The 17,500-nt window shown below is 47.3% G+C and overlaps 1 protein-coding gene across 1 annotated transcript in view; it reads left to right on the top strand.

Annotated features, from left to right (window-relative positions):
* The window catches only part of LOC311326743 (glutamate receptor ionotropic, delta-1-like), a gene marked incomplete at its 3' end in the record, with an annotated part of 98,302 nt that overhangs the window by 57,558 nt on the left and 23,244 nt on the right, over window positions 1-17,500 (top strand). Inside the window, exons 4-6 of the mRNA XM_084459692.1 lie at window positions 6,353-6,526; window positions 8,812-8,973; window positions 10,660-10,779. Of these exons, the coding sequence (XP_084315818.1) occupies window positions 6,353-6,526; window positions 8,812-8,973; window positions 10,660-10,779 (456 nt within the window). The remainder of the gene's footprint in view (window positions 1-6,352; window positions 6,527-8,811; window positions 8,974-10,659; window positions 10,780-17,500) is intronic.

The raw sequence follows: 17,500 nt of genomic DNA, 5'->3' as shown, positions 1-17,500 counted from the left end.
GATGATGAATTTCATTTCAAAAAGCTTCCAGATGGAGGTTTACATAAAACCAGTTGTTTGCACATATTGCAGCGGTGTCTTCCCACTGAAGCAAGTTAAGTAAACAAACAAAAAAAAAATAAACTCTGATTCCTCTAACGAGCCTGGCTCCAGCCCCTGAATCTGAATGTCGGGCTACTAATTTGTCATGCATTAGTACAAGTAAATACCAGTATTTTAAACTTGATTAATCATGATTATCATAATTAATCACAGCCTATTATTGTGATTAACTCCATTACATCGATTAACAGCCCTAATTGTTTTACATTGATGACAGCCAAACCGTAGCCTTAACCCCAAAGCCAGAATACACCTCAACATTGATATTTGACATGTTCATCATAGTGCAGCATTTGACTGAACAAATGAACAACCATGAAATGAGGACTGCGAGACGGGATAGCAGTGTATTCAGCTGCGTCGTCTCCGAGTGTTTTACTCACTGAACCCCAGAGGTCAGGTCAGGTCAGGTCAGCCCGTGTAGAGCTGGTCGAGGTCAAAGGTCGGTCCGACAGCCTCTCCCTCTCCTCCTGTCCAGGGGCGTGTCCTCTGACCCTGATCTGCCTGTCATACCCTTCCTGAGAGACCGGTGCATAGCTAAGCAGCCCTAGCCTCTCATCCCAGAGTCATCCCAGAGTCATCCCACAGGAGCCTCATTAAACACAGCTCACACATCCGGGAGGGCAGCCTGCGCTAAGCTGAAGAGCTCAAATCTGCTCTTAATACGTTGGCTTGGTTTTATTTGATAGAACTTGTCTGGCACAAGCAATGTGTCGATCAATAATATCAATCCAGCCTTTCTGGCATGATAACAGATCAACCAAACGCTCATTGGCTACTAGAAAATGTTGAAGAAGTATTTATACTGTATGACTATTACAGTATTGCCAGAGGAGGACAGGATGGGAGATAGACAGACGGAGGGGTCGGAGTTGTGCTGTATCCTGCGGAGCTAGGCGCTGTTTCCCAGAATGCTCTGCGGTAGTTGGTAGATAGGCAGGGAGGCGTGCCGATGTCACGGGCTCACAGACGATGCCGTGCCCGATGGAAGTACACGCTAGTTAAACTGGGGGAAAATGGCGGCGCGCCAGGCGCCTCAGTTGATCAATATGGGCTCCTCTCGCCGCGTGTTTGGCAGTGCGATCCCACAGCCTCTCCACAGTAGAGTGGAGTCCATATTGTTTTCTTATGTTTCTTTTATCAAACAGTTTTTCTTTAGTCCAGTCATGTTGGATGCTGAGCCTGCAGGTAGTGGAGTGGTCATCATCTAGTATTACTGTGTAATAAGCTGCCTCCGCCCCAGCACTATCTGCCCCAGCACTATCTGCCCCAGCACTATCTGCCCCAGCACTATCTGCCCCAGCACTATCTCAATGGAACATTTCCAAGGTAGCAAGCCAAGCTCATGAATAATTACATGAACTGATAAAAATGCCCCTTTTTTTCTGTGTTGGTGTTATTTATCATCTCCTTATGCATTATTTCTTTGACGTCAAATATGCAGTGGAAGATGGATCTGGGGGCCATATTATCATTGCATTAAGCATTCTGCGTTCACTCTTTAAGTGAGACCCGCTCACCCATTTCAGAGCAACACATTAACCAGAGATGGAGTCCTCAGTACAGTCTGCATATACTGGGACGACTCGGAGTTCAATTTAGTTTCTGCTACCGAGTGTCACACTCACACTAGGCTATATTTGATACTTGGCAGTGAAAGGTCTGAGAAGAATGTCTCTAAATACTGAGCAAAGAGTTCCAGCTATTGTGCAGCCAGTCCACACATACAGAGGTTAACTTGTGTGTGTGATGGTGTCATGCCCCGGGAGTGCGTACAGGTTATTTTTTTGTTTATTTTGCAAAAATGCTTGTTGACATTGCTTGCTCAAGGCAATTCTTAGCACTTTTACACCATTATTTTTGCGTGTCTGTCGCATTATTTTAAGTGGCTGTCGCATAAAAACTGTAACTCTCCTCTTAACGGTTTGAACTCCAGAGATAAACACTAACCCTGCATTGTTTGCCATCACCAACAGAGATGTAAAACAGCTCTTTACATGAATTATTCATTGAATGAGACAGAAATCCTAGTTCAGACATGCTGTACCAGTGTAGCCACAGCTCCGGCACTTTCAAAAACAGGTTTTCATTTCGCTGGATTAACTTACGCTAGACTCGATTTCCGTGTGACGACAAAGCGTGACAGTGAAATTGAGAGTTTAACATGTTTTTGAATGATTTTTGAAGGTGCCCACCCACATCCATTGTATGACCAAAACGGTGGTAGAGCAATTATCAGCTTTCTCGAAAATGCTAGCTTTGTCAACGTTTTGATCTGAACCATTGTATATGATCATAAGTAACCTTAAAACAGGGCTTAACATACTCCTTTAAACCTACCCAGCTGGTCCAATCTAGCTACAGTATGAGCGCCTTCACGGTTCACATTTTTCTCAATATCCTCATGAACACGAGTAGGCTATGACTATAATTGGCCATGTATGTTTATGCTGTATATTATTTCAGCTGTAACCCCATGAGCCTTAAAACGCCTTAAAATAAAGCAAGACGTAGGCTATAATTGATTTAATTAGTTTCAGGTTGGAGCAGATAATGTGAGATCTCCGCCTCCTCCTCCTCCTCCTCCTCCTCCTCCTCCTCCTCCTCCTTCTCCGCCTCCTCCTCCTCCTCCTCCTCCTCCTCCTCCTCCTCTTCCTCCTCCTTCTCCTCCTCCTCCTCCTCCTCTTCCTCCTCCTCCTCCTCCTCCTCCTCCTCCTCCTCCTCCTCACAGCTCTCCTCAGCCCCTCCACCATGGTGGCCACTGAGAGGTTTTCACGACTAGACTTTTAAACCGAACCCTTAATGGGAAAAGGATGTTCTGCTTGACACGTCTGGCGGGGGACGCTGTGTAGCTGAGCTGGAGGAGCCGGGCGGAGAGGCGAGCGGAGAGGCGAGCCGGGGGGAGCCGGGCGGAGAGGCGAGCGGAGAGGCGAGCCGGGGGGAGCCGGGCGGAGAGGCGAGCCGGGGGGAGAGGCGAGCTGGGCGGAGAGGAGAGTCGGGGGGAGAGGAGAGCCGGGCGGAGAGGCGAGCCGGGGGGAGAGGCGAGCCGGGGGGAGAGAGAGGCGAGTCGGGGGGAGAGGCGAGCCGGGGGGAGAGGCGAGCCGGGGGGAGAGGCGAGCCGGGGGGAGAGAGAGGCGAGTCGGGGGGAGAGGCGAGCCGGGGGGAGAGGCGAGCCGGGGGGAGAGATGAGCCGGGGGGAGAGGAGAGCCGGGGGGAGAGGAGAGCTGGGGGGAGAGGAGAGCCGGGGGGAGAGGCGAGCCGGGGGGAGAGATGAGCCGGGGGGAGAGGAGAGCCGGGGGGAGAGGCGAGCCGGGCGGAGAGGAGAGCCGGGCAGAGAGGCGGGCCAGGCAGAGAGGCGAGCCAGGCAGAGCGCTCCACAGGTGGAGGCAGCACCACTCGGGCAGTGAATTCACTAAAGAGTCTTGTGGATTTGAACGGCGGCTGGAGGGATAAAGCTTTGAGGCTTTGAGGCCCAGTGGACCCAGCTCTGCCCAACCGCACACAAGTGCTGTGCAGAGATATCTAGTTTAACGACGTCTGTCTTTCAGAAGGATTTTGTGATTGGTGAATGATGTGATTTTATAGTACTTTCACCATCTACTTTTTCATCATTCATTTTCTATCTTGCAATCTTAGCCTACTTGTTCTAGTATGTTGCGTAATTGAAATCCCTTATATATTATATCACGGTTATATAACGGTCCACCTCTCTAAATAGATGAATGCCATTTATCTATTGAGACAGCACATCACAAAGAGATTTCCATTACATTGGCGGTAGCATGAAGAGTGTCTCTTTCTTTCTTTCTTTCTTTCTTTCTTTCTTTCTTTCTTTCTTTCTTTCTTTCTTTCTTTCTTTCTTTCTTTATTTGTCATTTGAGCTACTTTATTCATCACCGAGGAAAATTGTCACAGCAGTGAAGCCAACAACAGGGGCGCAATCAGGGCTTAATTAAAGTAGCTACTCAGAATAATACAGAATATAAGAGACTGGCTCTGGAAACTCTTATCCTTTACATTTTAATTGTTTATCCTGTATTTATCCATTTATCTTAAAATGGCTTAAAATATCAGACATCCTCAATGGCAGAGGGTAGTGATGAAACAATGACTCATAAATATGTTAAGTTAATAAGTTTATGCGCAGAGCAGGACTCTTCTGTAGAGTAGATTCGGACCTGCAGGACGCTGGTCCTCACCAGCTGGGCGCTACGGGACGATGTCACAGCCAGGTAAACGTCTTATGTGGACATTCATACAGATGGGTCTCCATGCCACCGTAGCTGACTCCACTGAGTTTCCCCTCAACACACACACACGCTCGCTCGCACACACACAAACATACAGTACACACACACACATGCTCGCTTGCACACACACAAACATACAGTACACACACACACACACATACAGTATACACACACACATACAGTACACACACATACACACACACACACTGTAGCAGTCTAAGGGTTAGAACTATGGAAATATGACTATGACTTAGTATAATTTATGATTATACCGCGGTTATCACAAAGATGAAGGAATATGTATTTACTACATTAAATCAACTTGTATGGGGCACCATCCTGTTCTGTACAGGGAAACAGATAACCTTCTATCGTCTAATTTATCAATCTCAGTCTGAAAAAGGAGGTCTTGTGTGTGTGTGTGTGTGTGTGTGTGTGTGTGTGTGTGTGTGTGTGTGTGTGTGTGTGTGTGTGTGTGTGTGTGTGTGTGGTACGTGCATGCTTGCACACCTGCATGTGTGTAGAGGGATCTGGGATGTACACATGTATGCTTGCCTCATTCCCAGAGGGCCATGGGGCTAAGCCCAAGCAAGCCGTAAACACGGTGGAACAAACAGATATACTGGGCCTTATTTATCATTGTGGATACACACCCTTTTTCATTTACACCTGATTTTATCATGACAAAACTCGATGGGAAATATTGTGTATATATCTCACAATATTTCCCATCGGATTTTGGCATGATACATCACATTATTTGCGGAGAAAAGCAAGTACAAAAATCAGTTGTAAATGAAAAAGGGTGAATCCACAATGATAAATGAGGCCTACTGTGTTTCAGAAGAGAGAAAACTGACCAATAGGAGCTCCAGCTGAGTGCCCTAGGCCTGGTGCTGGCTGGCTGGGCATTGTGGGTAAGATGTCCACGGGAGCTGGTGAAATGTCCCAGGCACAGTTCTCTCTTTTCTGTTATTGTTGTTTTCTTGTTGACCTTCTCAAACCAGCCATATTGCCAGCAAAAACTTGACCTTTTATATAACAACAGAGGTATGGATGAGGATTGAACCTATGCCCTTCAGTAAACGACACCGGCACCCTACCACATGCCTATTGTGCCTCTCTGCGCCGTCAGCGACGTATTAGTTCGGTATTAAACCGAATCAGTCTGAAGCAAATCCATAGAGAATTGAGACATCTACCTCAACCATCTCTTAGAGACTTAAAGATAAGCTTCCAACCCAGAATGGATATGGTCTTAATCAGCGCTCCAGAGCACAACTCTTGAAACACTGCTATATTGACTTCACAGAACAGACCTCACGTCCGTGTCTCGTCTAAGTGCCCCTATCTTTGCTGTCCGTTCTTTATAATTGCCCCTTTTTACACCCATGGCACATCACTGCCCCTAAAGGATGTTGTTGGTCTAAGTGTAGAAAATTGCCTGAGTTTTGATTGTGGGATGTCCTTACCTACAATCATATGCTTTTACAGTAGTTGAATGGACAATTCTATGCTATTACCATCGGCTACAACTGCTTTATAATCACGCCAGTCACAATTCTACTGTATCTGAGCTGTATCAAACTGTATTTGGTAAACGACACCGGCACCGGGTGATACTGGCTTTTTGCTTCCCTTCTTTCTTCCTTCCCTCTGGAATATGTAGGGGTGGGATGTATGCCCACCTCCCTTGTTCTCTGTAAAGCGCATTGTGTTGCCTCTGGGTATGAAATGCGCTATACAAATAAAGCTTTGATTGATTTGATTTGATTTTGTAACCGTTTTACAGTCGTAGTTATTGAACATGTCTCCTCTCTTTATCTCCCTCTCTCTGTCTCTGTCTCTGTCTCTCCCTCTCTCTCTCTCTCTCTCTCTCTTTCTCTCTCTCTCTCTCTCTTTCTCTCTCTCTCTCTCTCTCTCTTTCTCTCTCTCTCTCTCTCTCTCCCTCCCTCTCCCTCTCTCCCTCTCCCTCCCTCCCTCCCTCTCCCCCTATCTAGGAGATCAGCGACGCAGAGGTCATGGAGCTAGCCCACAGTGCTTTGGGGCGAATGACTGTGATTCGTCAGATCTTCCCCACGTGGAAGGACAGCAGCACGCGCTGCATGAGGAACAGCCATCGCATCTCCTCCCTGCTCTGCGACCCCCAGGAGGGCTACCTGCAGTCGCTGGAGGTCAGCTGCTCAATCACACGGGAATATACAGCAGATCGTAGACCGGGAGGATGTTATGATCTAGATATCATACTCTTATTCACTATATGCACAACTCCAGTACTTCCTGAAATTAGACATGCTGCTCTATTTCCTGTCTCACACTATTGGATGAAATGATTATTCTGGTGTGCCTGATCATTGCGCTGCAGTCAGGCTCACCTGATTAATCACTTCATCCAATAGTGTAGGACAGGAAATAGAGAAGCATGTCTAATTTCAGGAAGTACTAGCGTTGTGCAATTGGCTAATAGCATTGGGATCTAGACGTAACACTGGGAAGACAAGGATCTAGGAGAGTAACACGTGTATCTAGATATTACACTGTTATAAGAGGTTCTAGATAGGATATATTATTCTGGAAAAACACTGAGATAGAATCTTACAGCTTGATCTGACCATTGTAGCGTGGCCTACTGTGGGTATTTCCAGCATGGACCCCCTCCCATAAACAAACCCTACACCGGTGGGTGACCAGGGCTAATCGACGCGGCATTTGCGAATCCGAGCCGGCGTGTGACAGAATTTAAGGTGGACCAGAATTCCTGTCGACGCCTCTGCCTAGAAAAACGACTCAAATTAACGTTTGTTCCTCAGAGTAACAAAAGAAAATTGAAAGGACTTTGCACAAAGCAACCACAACACGGTTTATGAGACACACATCGCTTTCAACCCTGACTTCGCCTGCGTTCATTTGTTCAAGGTCGATCAAAACAGACGGCGTGAGGAGATGCCAGCCAAGCCAGCCTGCGTTGACCACGGGTGTCTCAAAGCCCAAGAGCGGCGGTATCAGCGATCCAACAGCATGTCTCGACGTCCCCGGCATCTCAGAGTTGTACCCGTAGCGTCAGGGAGAGAGTTTGACCCAAGTGTGTAACCGGAAGGGTAGCTAGCGTAGCATTAGCTTATCCATTATCATCCACCGTCAGGTCCGGGTGAGCTGCAGCTGTCTGCGTTAGTCACACAAGGCCGGTCCTTGGCCCGTGCAGAGGAATGAGGGATAGAGGAGCGATAACGAAGGAGACGGATGAGGGAACATGGGCGTGTGGCGTAAGCCAGATCAAGCTAAGCTCTAGCCTGTGGCAGGTATCGACTCATTAGAGTTTGTGAGTTTTGCTCCGGGTCCCCCAGAGAATTCAAGTCTGTTTCAGATTGTTCTTCCCACTCACTTTGGTCATCCCCCCCCCCCCCCCTCCTGTTATTCAGACAAATCTGATCTGTTATGAACAGGAAAACAAAATGCCCCGGCAAGAAAGAAAAGAAAGAAAGAAAAAAAGAAAGACATGTAGAAGAAAAAAAAAAATACTTACACTCTTGACGGTCAGGAAATTGTTCTTAAAACTATAATACGACAGAAATCAAATATACCTTGTTGACGCTGAATACCGGCTGCCAATCACACGTGCTCCCGTACCGAACAGGAAGATGAAACACCGCCGTCGCAGTCGTTTGATTTATTTCAAATCCCTCCTCCTTTCTAAATCCCGCTGCCTTGGTTTAGTCTGTCCTTCACGCCGGTGAACTTACCTGAACTCTCCCTCCTCCTCCCCCCTCCTCCTCCCCCCCTGCTTCCTCACCCTCTAACAGATGGCACCCCCCCCCCCCCATCCCCCCCTCCAAAAACATCCCCCTCGCAGTGTGATGGCGGTGGCCGTTATCTCGGCGGTCTAATTAACGCAAAGGAGGGTTAAAGGCCTCAGACCCCGTCAGCGTTTTTGTCGGTGAACTCACACTTGTTTGTTTTTTCAACTCTTCATTCCTCTCTCCCTGGAGTCTCGGACGCACGTGTTCATGAATGAGCTTCACTCACACCAGCTCATATGGGCAGCACTCTCTCTGTGTGCGTGTGTGTGTGTGTGTGTGTGTGTGTGTGTGTGTGTGTGTGTGTGTGTGTGTGTGTGTGTGTGTGTGTGTGTGTGTGTGTGTGTGTGCGTGCGTGCGTGTGTGTAACAGGTCTCATTTGGTGCTGATTTAGTCCCAGCAGTCCTTAATGTCCCTGGCTGAGCCACAGTCTGGTTCCAGAGGTCACTTAGACAGGCTAACAAGAACACACACACACACACACACACACACACACACACACACACACACACACTATGACCGTGTTCACTCAGTTCCTTGAGATAAGGGCAAGGTTATAGGAGGCAGAAACTGAGACCAGTATACAGCTTACAAACATGACTTATAATATTGTATTTTGCCTTCTTGCCCCTCCTCCACAATTTTTGCCCCCCCCCCCCCTCCAGGTGTCCAACCTGTACCTGTACGACAGCGTGCTCATGCTGGCCAACGCCTTCTACAGGAAGCTGGAGGATAGGAAGTGGCACAGCATGGCCAGTCTCAACTGCATCCGCAAGTCCACCAAGCCCTGGAACGGAGGCTGGTCCATGCTGGAGACCATCCAGAAGGTATGTAGATCTGGAGAGGAACGGGGGGGTGTGGCTCCTGCGGTCGGACCATCCAGAAGGTATGTAGATCTGGAGAGGAGGGGGGGTTTGGCTCCTGCGGGCGGAGCACCGTATCCAGCCCAGTTTGTTCGTTTTCGCGTGGGATCGAATCCCGGCAACACGTGCTTTCCTGATGTAACCGAGTGAAACCAGTATAAATACCGTCCACCCGCTAATGAAGAGCTAGCTTTTCATTGGCACAGCTGGTTAAAACGGTGTCTCTCACGTGGGAGACCGGGGTTCGATTCCCACGCAAGGCACTCTGAAACCTACACTCAACTCTATCTGCTCTGTCCTGCGCCACCAAACCCTAAAGTGCTCCTAAAGAAATCCTAGAGCTTGGAAAAAAAATGCTTAGAACACGCAGGAACCCCTCGTCTGGTCAGGGCCCGAATGAGCGGAACCGGACCTCTTCTTGCGCAGAGAGCCAGCTGGGTTCCACGCCCCTCCTCTCTCAGCTGGGTTCCACGCCCCTCCTCTCTCAGCTGGGTTCCACGCCCCTCCTCTCTCGGCGTCCGTGTCATTTGTGCCGCTGCCATTTTCTGGACGGCCGTTATCTTTAGCCCTGCGGGGACCGGATCAGCCTCTCTGACTGGACTGTCTGCTGGTCAGGAGGCTGTGTGTGTGTGTGTGTGTGTGTGTGTGTGTGTGTGTGTGTGTGTGTGTTTGTGTGTGTGTGTGTGTGTGTGTGTGTGTGTGTGTGTGTGTGTGTGTAGCTCTCTCTCTCTCTCTCTCTCTCCCTCCCTCCCTCCCTCCCTATCTAGGAGATCGGCGACGCAGAGGTCATGGAGCTAGCCCATAGTGCTCTCTCTCTCTCTCTCTCCCTCTCTCTCCCTCTCCCTCTCCCTCTCCCTCTCCCTCTCCCTCTCCCTCTCCCTCTCCCTCTCCCTCTCCCTCTCCCTCTCCCTCTCCCTAGTGTCTGTCGCACGCCCGTCTGCATGTGTGTGTTGCGGTGTGAGTGTCTCTGCTCCCCTCCAATTTCATGCTCCTTTAGTGGTCTATGAGGCCCAGAGAGATCCATGCGGGGGGCTCGTAATCTGTCCCCGAGGGGACGTCTGGGAGAGCTCAGCGTGTCCCCGAGGGGACGTCAGACGGATGTATTTGTCTGGGAGAGCTCAGCGTGTCCCCGAGGGGACGTCAGACGGATGTATTTGTCTGGGAGAGCTCAGCGTGTCCCCGGACAGCGACTCCGGCCCGACACCGGGGGCGACCTCAATATGAACCGGCTTAGCGGCTCCCAGATCTCATTATGGCCCTGATATTAAAAGACTTTAGTGAAGGACGATGACGAGGGCGAGGGGGGAGGGGCGAGGGGGGGGGGGAGGGGGGCGAGGGGGGGGCGGGGGGAGGCGGGGGGAGGTGCTTCTACTAGGACACCACAGTAGACCCTGCTGTGGAGATCTGCTCACAAGAATAGTTTCCTGCTTTTCATTTCAAACCTTTATTTTCATTCGAAAGGCCCTTTTTGAGGTGATGGTGAGAGGCTGACTGGTTTATCATGGCTAGATGGACGTTAGGTTTGATGTTTCTGAAGCCAGAACTTGGACGTTGGATACAGAGCAGGCTTCCCCTCTTTAGATGGATGTAATGTAACATTTATGATATAAAAGGGGCATTAATTTGACGTGTCTCTCTTCCTGGTTCCAGGGCAGCATCGCGGGCCTGACAGGAACCATGGACTTCAAGGCAAACGGGACCAACTCCCACGTCCAGTTTGAGATACTGGGCTCCAGTTTCAGCGAGACGTTCGGCAAAGACGTGAAGAGGGTGAGCATGTCCTACACGCTCTCTACCTCCGTCTCTCTCTAGCACTCTCTCTCTCTTTATATGTCCCTCTGTCTCTGTCTCTCTCTATCTCTCTGTTACTCTGTCTGGCTGTCTCTCTCTCATTTTTCTCTCTCTCTCTCTCCCTCTCTCTCTCTCTCTCTCTCTCACCCTGTATCTGCGTGGCTTTGTGCGTGTTTCCTGAACAATGCAGCGTTGCTTAAAACAGTCGAGGTTATGGCCGTTCAATTGCTTCTAGCGTTTTCTCAAGTGTCTTGGCCGTCTTACAGAGCGCACGGCAGATGGGCTCCCCCGAGGGATCCAGACACCTCCACAGCGAACATAGGTCGCGTGTGAACATACAAGCACACAAGGATCTTGGATAAAAATATCATCATGTAATTCAAATTGCTCCGATTATACAGAAATACTCTTTGGCCTGTATAGTGTTAACCTACAGCACAGCATGAGCTTCAGAGCTCTGTCAGTCATGAACAGTCCTTCAGAGGCCTGGTAGTCATGCTAAATGTACAGCATAGTAGTGGTATTAAGCAGTAATGTATTAAGCAGAATTAACTATGAATTTCCATGTAGAATCTCTGCTCGTGTCTCTGGCTGCACGGTAGCTTTGCCGACGGGAATGACAACAGCGGCAATCGGCAAACAAATTCCCTGAAACTTGCCGTGCTGACGGCTACCGGCGTCTAGTTCTACTGTACCAGTGAGATGTGTTTTCTTACTGCCTGGCTGGCTGACGACGGTCATTACTAAAATGGAGGAGGCCTGTCGGATGTGGATGTCTTCCGATGACGAGCGGAATAACTGGGACACGCTCCACAACGGGAGAAAATGGGAGCCCTCGCTTCCCGACGGCAACCATCGCTCTCTGAGTTGAAGGCAACTTGTCAGAGCGCGACACATATAGCAAATAACCTGGCTCTCAACACTTCTGTTTTTCCTCATAGCAAAAGTTGTTTTGGTTCGTTCATCATGACAAATAAGGAGTAGTCTGGGATATGAATTTACTGGGAAGTGGAACAGGGCAGTTCCTGCCGTAATGAAGATGTAATCACCCGCTCTCCTGAGTTATGAACCACGCAATTTCACATTATAACCATTAGAGGTACACAGGCCCATGGCCATTTGACTCACACAAACACACACCATTGCGCGCACATACACACATACACACATGCGCACACACATGCGCACACACACTCCACAACCCACACCACACGCAAACACACTGATGTGAAACACACACACACACACACACACACTTCCTATCTTGCTCCACCATATACATATTAGGCGTAATGGAAGGAAAGTACATCTCATGTCGGGGCCACTCAGTGATGTTGTTGGTCATTATTCCTGAGGAGAGCAGACCATTTCCTCTCCATGGCAACCACAACAGACCCGGAAGAGATGTGAGGAGCGTGACCAACCAAGTCTGGAGAACAAAAGAACCGCCAGAGAGACCGGCTCTCCTGGAGAGAGAGAGAGCTTGGATGATTAAAGACACACTATATTATTATCGGGGTAAATATGCTGTGTGTTTTTAATAGATGTGTTTGCGAATGCCTTCCGGAGCTGCTGAGGCTTCGGTTTCTTGGATCTTCTGCCCATTTAATTTGATAAGTCTCTTCACACTCTTGCTATGTGAATCTCCATTTCACTCTTCCTCTTGTATTTGCCAATATTCTGAATCTGAATCTTCCCAGGAAGTCTGTCTTCCCATGTATAAAAAATCACCAAATTTTGCACATAGATCCAGACGTGTGCCAAAAGTCCTCAACTGGCATTGTGGGCCAGTAGTCCTGATGGTGGTGTTACAGCAAGCATCTAAAGTTTAAAACTTAGGAAAATCATAACAAATAAGCTGTACGTGCTTTGCAACCACCACCAAAACGTAGGCCAGAGTGAGTAGAAAAGTCCATATGTGTCGAGATGGCAGGAATTATGAAGTCCATCACTCAGTTTTTCTCAAAACTGTAAAATCTACAGTATCGAACCCTACTCCTCCCACATTTTTTTGTCAATTGACACCCTAATTGCTACACTTCATCTTCAGACTGTCCTGTTTTTGAAATATCAAAAATTGAGAACATCAAAATGTTTTGCTGTAAACAGTACTGTATGCAGCCACTGCAAATACTCGCTCAATACATGTGTACGTATCTTAAGAAGTTTCTCACAATTAATTTTGACATTTCTCTGAGAATACTCTTAGATAAGAAATCTGATTCAGTGACTGGTCCTTGCTTGGGGTTTTCCAAATATGTCACCCAGGATCCCCTTTGCGTCACAGCAAATGACATAAATCAGCTCTGAGACTGACACTTAAGATTTAGTCCTACACTTCGCTTAAAGTGAGAGCTAGATGCTTGATAACTAACTTTTAATCGCAGCTTTAAGCCAAGATTTTTTCTCTCAAGTCAGTTCTTAGCAGTGATCTTAGGAGTAATTCTGAGAGGTTTGATAAATACGGACCCAGAACCACAACCGAGGCTGAGACACAAAACAGCGCTGAGACCCGGCTTCCAGGTTCTCCAGGTTCTCCAGTGAGATCTACCCATGGAGATCCTGTAGATCCAGCACTGGGCCTTCTCAAAGACGGACATGTCTCTTCATGTACCCCAGCATGTGATCACCACAGAGCGACGTCGTCACTCCATCCAGACACTGTCCCCAACAAGCATAAATGCAGGTTAGATGAGCTTTTCTGTCCTGAGAGGAGTTAAATAGCCCCACCATTTGAACCTAATGGGGCTGTAGAATAGTAGTGCTTCTGAAATTAATCCATTAAGGCATAAGAAAAGAAGTGAAAACCCAATTTGTGTCCCTATAACAATTTGCTATTCAGACATTCTAGGTAATATGATTGAAAACAACATGAGATATTATATATTCAAGGGCGCTAATGAGATTGGACTGTAAGATTTGACTTGGATTTTCAAACAAAGGCTTTTTGAAAATGTACAAAATGTACATAATAATGAATTTATTGTAGTCCTTAATGTACCATGAAACATTATGTAATTATTTCAAATTATAGAAAATATGATAATCTTACCACTCCCACTTGAGTTTGGGACCAAAAAAAAAAAGAGAAGATTCCGGAATCTTCTCACTAATTGCTCTTTAGCGTAACGTCTCCTGAGATCCAAACATCCTGTAGACATCAAACGCGCCGAATAACACCAAAACACACCAGAGAAATGGAGAATAATAACGTTATTTCATGAAAAATGGATGCGTATCCCCCAAGAGCTGAATGTTGCTTTCCAGAGTGGCGGGTTGAGGTTTGGGGATGAGGATTCGGGATGAGTTTGGGGTTGAACGGAGGGCACCAGAGGGTAGGCGTTATTGTTTAAAGCCGTCGTGCTGGTTTGATTTCTACTGGATGTTTTTTGTCCTTGTACGTGGGGGAGGGGTGGGGGGGGCATGGATTAAGTCATTGTGTTTAATAATCTGGCTGTGAACAGTGGACATCAGGAGTAAACACGCCACACAATAACCCCTCCTCCTCACCGTCCTTTCAAAAGGGACCACAATCTGGATCATACAGTGTTCAGTATCAAATCACACAAGATCCTATCCACCCAGCCGGTATTTCCCATCAAGGGGTTATCACATGTTCAATATCCTTCCCGCCCCAGAGAGATGGAGTGCGGAGGTGTGTGAGGAGTCTTGCGGCACAGCGATGGCGGCAGGTTATCACTCCCATCACGGAGGCCTGTTATAGATCGTCACTCTTGAGACAAGGTTGTGCACAGCGGTGTGTGCGTGCGTGTGTGTGTGTGTGTGTGTGTGTGTGTGTGTGTGTGTGTGTGTGTGTGTGCGTCCCTCCAGAACAGGGCAGACAGGAAGTTGATCTGCCTGCCTCCAGAACAGGGAAGAAAGGAAGTTGATCTGCTCACCTCCAGAACAAGGAAGACAGGAAGTTGATCTGCCCGCCTCCAGAACAGGGAAGACAGGAAGTTGTTTATAAAGAGACTATGAAACTGGGCCATATTTATAAAGAGTCTATGAAACTGGGCCATGTTTATAAAGACACTATACTGTATATCTCAGATAGTTATGTGATCGGTCAGAATTGTGACTCTAGAGTCCCTCTTTCATCATCTTACCTAGAGAGGCATCATTATGGGTGATTGCGCTGTATAGAAGGGAAGTGGCACGTAATTATATACATGAAGGGAGAGAGAAATGGGAGGGAAGATTGCTTTGTGGATCTCTCACACCGTGAAAAGGCGTATATTTTAAAAAGGGGTCATTCCATTCACGCAACCTTTTCCTATAATTTAAAGTCAATTCCGTGATGCGTTTCTACATTATACATGTTAGAAAGTGTCGGAGATATATTTGAATCTGCATAATGAGAAAGGCTTGCTAATCAAGGGTTTAGTGATGGTTATGTGTAGGGCCGGATTAAGACGATGTGGACGCCGCAATATCACTGAATTCCTATCAACCACGTACAATATAGGTTTCATGCATTGCTTGCTAACATTAGCTAAATTAGCTATATAATAGGTAGCTAGACAACGTTATCTAGCTAATGTTAGGTAGCTTAAATCGTATTAACATAATTATGACATTAACATAATGCCATAACATGATCACAATTGCAAGATTAAGAATGTACAGCATCTTGAGATATCCCACCCCCCACTGTGTCTCACAGTTGGCACAGCGCCAGCCGTGACGGCGTCTCAAAGCGTGGCACAGCGCCATCCGTGACAGCGTCTCAAAGCGTGGCACAGCGAGGGGATTTAAAAAGTGAGTGCCTGTCCGAGGCGAGTCACAGACCGGTGTAACCCAGAATCCCTTCATGTGCAGATCGATACGGCCGCGGTCGATGGGGATTACACATTCAGCAGCATGCCAGGAATTAAAGTGGTGCTAAATCTGTAGCAGTATTACTGCTCTGTAGTACTATTACTACTCTGTAGTAATATCATATGATAGGTATTTTTTTCGGTCTTTCTATTAGCCTTACTGGGGTCCTGGTGTGAGTCTGACCTGAAGCTTTCATCAATCAACCAATCAATCAATCAACTGTATTATCAGATTCAATTAAGCTGTAAGATGACATGAATAATATACTTTATCCCCTAATGTGTCTCTCTCTCAATCTCTCACAATCTCTGTCTTATTCTCTGTCTGTCTGTCTGTCTGTCTGTCCCTCTGTCTGTCTCTCTGTCTGTCCCTCTGTCTGTCTCTCTGTCTGTCTCTCTGTCTGTCTGTCTGTCTGTCTCTCTGTCTGTCTCTCTGTCTGTCCCTCTGTCTGTCTTCTGTCTAGCTTCACTACATGTACAGTATATCTATCTACTGTATCTCAGACAGATATAGATGTAGTCTATCTATCTGCCTAGCAGTCCAGCTGCTGCTGATAAACAAGACAAAAGACTCAAAAATGATTTTTCTGACGTCTTTGAATCTGTTGAATTCCCGGTAGGGGAAGGACCGGCGGCCGGGATAAGTCTGGAGGTGTCTGGAGGTGTTTGCCTCCTGGTGAGGCTCAACGGCCCGGCAGGCTCCACGTACTGTGGTTCCTGTGCTGTAAAAATTCTTCCCTGACCCCTCTCAACAAGGCGATGGAGCAAGCTCCTGGAGTATGTTTGTCTACCGGCTAAGAACATTTATAAAGCAAGAAATTACATTAAATTACATTTTCAGAGTAAGAGAGGCGACTTTGAGAGACTTTGCTTCGCGTACGGTGGTTGTTCGCAGCTATTGACGGGGGGGGACCACGAGAAGGCCTCACCCCCCCGCTCTAACTGGGCACGGGGGGGGGAAGGGTTGTTGTTGAGGCTGGGAATGGCGGGGCTGAAGGGGGAAGTGGGAATGGAATATGAAGCACATCTTGAGGAAAAGTACATAATGAAGAAGTGTAGAAATCCCTATCCACTTAGAGATCACAGAAAGGACAGCTCAGAATAGCTGCTCAAGATGAAACAAACGGATGTCTCTCTCTCTCCTCTCATATATCTCTCTCTCTCTTCTCATATCTCTCTCTCTCTCTCTTTCTCTCTCTGTTTTATCATGGCCGCAGGGTGGTAGAGTGAAAATCATCATGTTCTTCTAGATAGGCTTATTTCTTAATATGCAAGTTAAGGAGTGCGCTATAGTCAGCCGGTCTGTCATTTCCATCTGAGTGAAATGATGTTCATTTGTGTGTTGAGTGCCTGCTAATGTTTTGTGTTCCATTGAGTGCTGTAAATAACAATTATCTTATGTATTGAATTTAACAACTGTGATCCACTAACACATTAGAGTGCATATTAAATAGGGAATTATAGCCACAGCAAAATAATATAACAAATAATATAGCCACAGCTTTAGGTAGCCCAGAGTGCTCACACACGCACACACACACACACACACACACACACACACACACACACACACACACACACACACACACACAGACAATGTACAGCATGTTTACACCATAACTAATTCATAGAATCTCACCACACACCAGTATACCCATAAAAACAATCACCTTGAGAGACACACACACACACACACACACACACACACACTCACACTGTGAGCAGAATCCTTTTAGAGGTGGTGTTTGAATTAAGCCAGAGAAATTGCCCATATGGCCGTATGAGTGTAGACATACAACACAGGGATTTGGGCAAGTAATCGATGAGATGTGTGTGTGTGAGTGAGTGTGTGCGCATTGGTGTGGGCATACGTGTGTGTG

This window comes from Borostomias antarcticus (assembly GCF_949987555.1).
Source record: "Borostomias antarcticus genome assembly, chromosome: 29".
Lineage (NCBI taxonomy): Eukaryota > Metazoa > Chordata > Actinopteri > Stomiiformes > Stomiidae > Borostomias > Borostomias antarcticus.
This window is presented reverse-complemented; position numbering and strand designations above follow the sequence as displayed.